The sequence below is a fragment of the Apaloderma vittatum genome, unplaced genomic scaffold, assembly GCF_000703405.1.
Source record: "Apaloderma vittatum isolate BGI_N311 unplaced genomic scaffold, ASM70340v1 scaffold795, whole genome shotgun sequence".
In the NCBI taxonomy this organism is placed as follows: Eukaryota; Metazoa; Chordata; class Aves; order Trogoniformes; family Trogonidae; genus Apaloderma; species Apaloderma vittatum.
Window position 1 is genome coordinate 4,253 of NW_009717634.1, and position 5,798 is coordinate 10,050.

The 5,798-nt window shown below is 49.8% G+C and overlaps 1 protein-coding gene across 1 annotated transcript in view; it reads right to left on the reverse strand.

Annotated features, from left to right (window-relative positions):
- Positions 1–5,798, reverse strand: part of ITGA11 (integrin, alpha 11) — a gene marked incomplete at its 5' end in the record, with an annotated part of 37,541 nt that overhangs the window by 2,344 nt on the left and 29,399 nt on the right. The window contains 5 exons of the mRNA XM_009869976.1: positions 306–419; positions 553–643; positions 1,894–1,983; positions 2,662–2,738; positions 4,444–4,542. Of these exons, the coding sequence (XP_009868278.1) occupies positions 306–419; positions 553–643; positions 1,894–1,983; positions 2,662–2,738; positions 4,444–4,542 (471 nt within the window). The remainder of the gene's footprint in view (positions 1–305; positions 420–552; positions 644–1,893; positions 1,984–2,661; positions 2,739–4,443; positions 4,543–5,798) is intronic.

Consider the following 5,798-nt stretch of genomic DNA (forward strand, 5'->3'; position numbering starts at 1 on the left):
CCCAGCACTGCTAAAGACTTCAAGACCCTCAAGAATTTGTTGGATACTGGAGGGAGGTCTAGCTCGGAGAAATATTTGGATTAAACCCTTTGGCCGCTACCATTTTTCCATCTTTCCAGCCAAGCGAATGCAAAAAGGAAAAACCCAGGCACGAGCCAAAAGACTCTCCGTGCAGGTGCAAGCATAGGGCAGGGGGGGGAAAAATTGCAAAAAGATGGGGGGACCCTCTGCAGGGTGTCTCCATCCCCACCCCCCGTGCAGAAGAAACACACACCTGCTTCATGGGGAGGAAACTCCCTTCCTACCTGGTCCGCCACGAATTCGGTGAGGAGCAGGAGGCGGTTGCCCACCCGGGTGGCCACTGGGACGGTGAGCTTGATGGTCACCCCCTCCACGGGGAAGAAGCCCAGGTTCTGCAGCTGCAGGGGCAGAGGACAGGGATGCGCGCGGTGCCGCTGTCCCGCGGGATGGGGACGGGCAGCGTGACCGTGGCACGTCCCGCCTCTGGGATGGTGTTTTTTCGGGGGTCCCTCAGCTGATGTAAAACCTTACCTTGAAGGTGCAATGAAAGGGGGGGCCGATGCTGTCGTATCTCTCCAGGGAGCTGTTCGACCTGATTTCGTAGTAGTCCAGGCTCGATGCCCTGTTGTGATGAAGAAGGACGAGCCGTGAGGTGGGCTTGGAGCAAACCGAGCACGAAGCAGCCCCGTGCCCAGTTTCTCCCAGTCCCTCCCCAGGCAGATTCCCCAAGGAGAGGACTTTTAGTTTGTGTGGTCCTGGTTTTCAATGGCAAACATTGTCTGGCTCCACCTCATGAAAAAAAAACCACACATACACCCCCTGATAAAAAAAAAACCAGGAGATTTTCACTTTATTCTGCTTCTGCAGTATTTTCCCTTTCTTTGTAGATTTTTTCTCGCCTTTTTAATATAACAGAGACGTGCAAGGCTCTGGCTGGAGGTTTGAATGTCGTGTTTAGATCTCAGGAGGTAAATCACGTCTCTGTTTCACAGCTGGAGGGGAGGGGAAGGAGCCAGGATCTCCCCATGGGAGCCCAAACGGGACCACCCATGATAGGATACATGCTACAGTCACGACACAAGATACGTGGTCTAAAATCCCCCAAACTCCTCAAAAGTATTTGCCCCTTTTTCCCCTCCCAGGTGCCCAAATTTTTTTTTTTTTTGGTGCTGCTACTTTTTCTCCAAGTTCTCCTTTCTGCTGCAAGGGCAATTCTGATATTTGTTAAATTGTGAATCCCATTACAATCATAAGTATTAAAATGTTTTTTATTTGCAATGTCCTGCTGCTTCTAGTGTAAAAAAAAACCCTAAAATGCCTGAAGGTCTTAAAAACCTTAGAGTTACAGCAAGCGGTGCCAGGGAATGTGATTCTGGGCTCCATGTTTTTTTCTTATAATCAGGTTAATAAATTATCATCTGCTCCTCCCTGGACTGAGGAACGCTCACGGCTTTAATCCCTGCTGATGCCCAAACCCTTCCACAGACATCCCTCAGCTGAGCTTCTGGTGAGAAGATTTTTTTAGCAGGCTCAGACACTCGCCAGTAACACGTTATGAATGTTATTACCTACAATAAATCCTTTTTCCCTTAAAAAAAATAAAATTAAAAATTGCCCTCACACCTATTTAATAACACTTGTGCATTTTAACAGCATGAAAGCACCCTACTGCTCCTCGCTGTTGATTTTTGAGTGGGAAAACCTTGATTTTATGGTTCCTTCAGCCCCTTTTCCAAACAAATCCCCCACGTTACAGCTCGGTTTGGGCTCTGAACGCAGCTCCCTTGAGGCCAGCACCGGTTTTCCTGACGGACACCCTGCAAGCCCTGTGTCTCCCCCCAAAAAACCTGTGTCCCCTCCCGAAAGAAGCACCTGGTGAAGAGCAGGTCGGCTTCGTACTTCAGGTGGAAATTCAGGTGGGCGAAGTTGTCCTCCTTGGTGCTCTCCTTCTCCTCGCTGTCGCTGAAATCGCAGCGGAACAAGTGGGGTGTGAGGCAGGAGCTGGCTCCCCTCCGAGTTTTTTCAATTTTTTGGGGGTGGGGGGATTGTAGGAAGCAGGTGGGCATGGGCTGAACTTTTGTTTTTTGGCCAAAGCGGAGACAGAAGCAATTTTATTCCGCATTAACCCGAGGCCATACAAGCAGATAATTTGGAGAGAGGTTTTGCACCGCCAGCTCAACCAATAAAAATGAAAAATACTCTGATGAGATTGCAGCTGCCTGCCAGAAAATTTACCTGGGCAAGGAGGATTTTGCAAAGGTGTTAGGAGACAGTTTTCCTGGGAGTATTTGCATTTGCGAAGAAAGCAGCAGTGACCCAGAGCCTTTCTGCCCACTGAGGAGCCTGGCAGTGATTGCACAGCCTCCACATAATGAAAAATGGCGGATATATAGATAAATATATATAGATAATAGATATATATAGATAATAGATAATACAGATAATAAATTTATAGAGAGATAAATAAAAATAGCTTGCTTTGTGAATACAGGGCTGCGCTCTCTGTAATAACCCATGGCAATCAGGTTTCCTTGTAGTTATTCCCTGAGTTAAAACTTTCATGGAGAAGGGAACCCAAGGCAAGCGGGGAATGTCCCATCAGCTTCGCAAACCCAGGCAAGGGAGAAAGCAACCATTAACCTGTTGGCGATCAGGTAGATCTCCAGGCTTGGAAGGAAAATGGACTTGCTGAATTCAAAATCCAGGCGGAAAGCTACCTGCAGAGATTGGAGAAAACATGGCAGGGGGTGAGGAAGGGGAAATAAAAAAATGAGTGAGGGGTGGGATGTGGGTGAGGGCATCCCCCTGACCCCACCAGGAGATGCTGCCGAGCTTTGGCTTTCCAGAGGGAGCAGAGAGTGGGCTGGGGATGTGCAGGACTTGCTCTCAACCCCCTACATTGCATTTATTTTTTTTACTTTATTTTCTGAGACTTAAGAAGCCAGCAGCCTGCCCCTCTCCCCAATTTTAGAAGAGAAACCCTCCGGGGGACCGGCAGCGAGAGGCCGCTTGCCCCAGCTGCGGCACGGGGTCGGCTGGCGCGGGAAGGCAGCCGGAGGGAGGCCAACAGCAATAAAATGTGATAAATGTCACATCTGCGAGAGCTGTGGCAATGACCTCAAACTGTCTGGGACTGCACAGCTGAGTATAATATTAAAGCTCCTGCTGCTCACGGGCCAAATTTCCATTTCCAGCTTGTCTTTGTTTTGGCAGGACCTGGACTACCTGATGCCACGCAGATGCATTCTCAGCCCCCGTAGGTCATGGGGGAGTCGGGCTGCCGGGCTCTTTGTGCAGCCGCAGGCATCCAAGAGAGCTTTTTTTTGGGAGCTTTAAAGCTTCGCGAGGTGCCTGGAGCTCGTCCATCATTATCAGGCTTCTGACAAGGAAAGGCTTCAGACAGATACGGAGGTTGGAAGGATTTTATCTTTAGATCCCACTTGTACTGGTCCCTTTTCCCACGGGATTTCACAGGGAGGGTGGGATATCAGAGGGCAGGTGGGATATCTCAGGGCAAGTGGGATATCACAGGGAGCCCTGGTGGCTGTGGAGAGCAGCAGCTCCTCCCTTTTCATTTCCCATTTTAATTCTGCGTGTAACGTTTGCAAAGGGGGCTCACGGCACGTAAGAAATGATGCTCGCTGGACCTGGGCTTACCCTGAGTGCTGGGAACTGCCGTGAGCTGTGGTTCAGAGGATGCCACCAGCCTCTGGGGGCTTGGGCAGGCTTGGAGGAGGGTCTGGAGGGACCTTGCATTTTCCTTGAGGAAAACCTCTCAGGCAGGGAAGGGTGCCCCATGCCTGGGAACATTCAAGGTTGGATTGGATGTCCCGGCTTGCTGCAGGGGGCTGGACTAGATGAGTCCTTTTAAAAGTCCCTCTCAACCCCAAACTTTCTCTGATTCTACCATCCTGCAAGGAAGGAGCTTGGGGAAGTTACCACCAGTGGTTTGAAGCCAACATTAAGTTGTTTCAAAGGACTGGAGTCCATTTTTTTCACTCAGAGGGGCTGGGTTAGATTTTGGTGCTTTCATCAAGGCAACATCCTAACCATTCCAGCTCCCCTAACGCGCCTTTCAGACACGAGCAACGGGCAGAGGAAGGGAAGAAACCAAAGGCTAATCTTTAAAAATCATGTTCAAAGCTGCCCAGCCCTAAGATGGATGGATGGACGGGTGGATAGATGGATGGATGCATGGATGGATGGGTGGGTGGATGGATGGGTGGGTGGATGGATGGGTGGGTGGATGGATGGATGGATGATGGATGGATGGATGGGTGGATGGATGGATGTGGCATCTGCTTTTTCTAGTCATTGAACACTGCCAGAAATCAGCAATGGGTGGATGGATGGGTGGATACAGTGCCGGGCACAGGGGACTCCTACGCTGAGGGTGACTTGGGCAGGAGGGAATATCTTTACCTTGGCCTTGGCTCGGAAGAAGGGGTAGCTCACGTTGCAGACTTTCTTGTTGGGGTTCCTGTCTTCAGTCATGCAGTCGATGTTGATGTCTGTGTCGTCCTAAAACGGGACATGAAGTGTCCATGACAGAGGGCATGAGCTCCGTGACCTGGCTCTTTATGAAAGCAGTAAATGCACCCACAGGGCTCAAAATAGGCTTTTAACTTTTGGAAAAAACAACCCAACAACCAACCAACCAACCAGCCAATCAACCAGTCAGCCCTGCATGCTCCAGGCTGGGAATCCTTCCCATGCAGGTGAATTTCTAGGGCTGTTCCTGAAGAGGGGCATTTCTAGCAAGCAGCTTCCAGCCTTCTGCTTTAAATCATCTCTAGAAATTTAACTACAGCGGTCAATGAACAAACTCAATTACTCTTGGCATTGTGATTGGGAAGAAGAATATTTTTATGTGATGAGGAGTCACAGGTAAGCATCAAGAGATAACACAAGCTATTGTTCTGCACAGCCACCAGCTAAGCAGTAATATTTGATTTCCTTGTCTCAACAATTAAGTTCCTGCTGCTTGAACACCTTTTCCACCTCAAAGCCCAAGTTCAAGCTGAGGTGGGATGGGACACTGGCCCAGCTCTGCTTCCTCTGGCAACCCTACGAGAGGCTGCAGCCTGGTTGTGTGCAGGTGTCCATCCCCACCACGGCATGGTGAGCTATTCCAGTTTTTGGCCCCGTGTTAGACCCTGTAAGGGTCTCAATTTGAGCTGCTGCCGCTGGAAAAGTCCTTCCCAGGAGCTGGAACATCTCAGCACCAGCCACAGGGAAAATGCCTTGAGAGCTGTCAGCAACAGCCCGGAGCTTTCTCCCACTCCTCTGCTGAGATCAGGGACTTTTAGGGTCTCAGCATCTTTTAGGCTCTCTACAGCCTCCGATATAAACATCCATCCCCTCCAGCTGGCAATTTGTTTGGTTTTTTTTTTATACCAGGAGCAGCAGCCAGGAATTCATTAGCAGCGACGCTTCTATGAACCAACTACAGATATTTCCTGCAGCCGCCGCCTCATGGTGCTTTCTATTACCGAGTTTTTCTCCCCCCTTCAAACATAATTTGGGGTAATCTCTCAGAAAATGTGTTTTTTTCTTATTTTGTGGGCAACATGCCCCACAATTTTGCCTTGGCACAGCTCGTCAAAAAAAGAAACAAACACTGAACATGGGATCTGTGGGCGGGTATGAAGTCATTGGGGAGGGCTCAGCAGCATCAGCATATTTCCCAAACCTCGCTGGGAAAAAGGAGGAGTCGCACCGAGATGGAGCGAGTGGTGGGGCTGAAATATTGGGGCGGGGGGGAATGGATGGGGGAC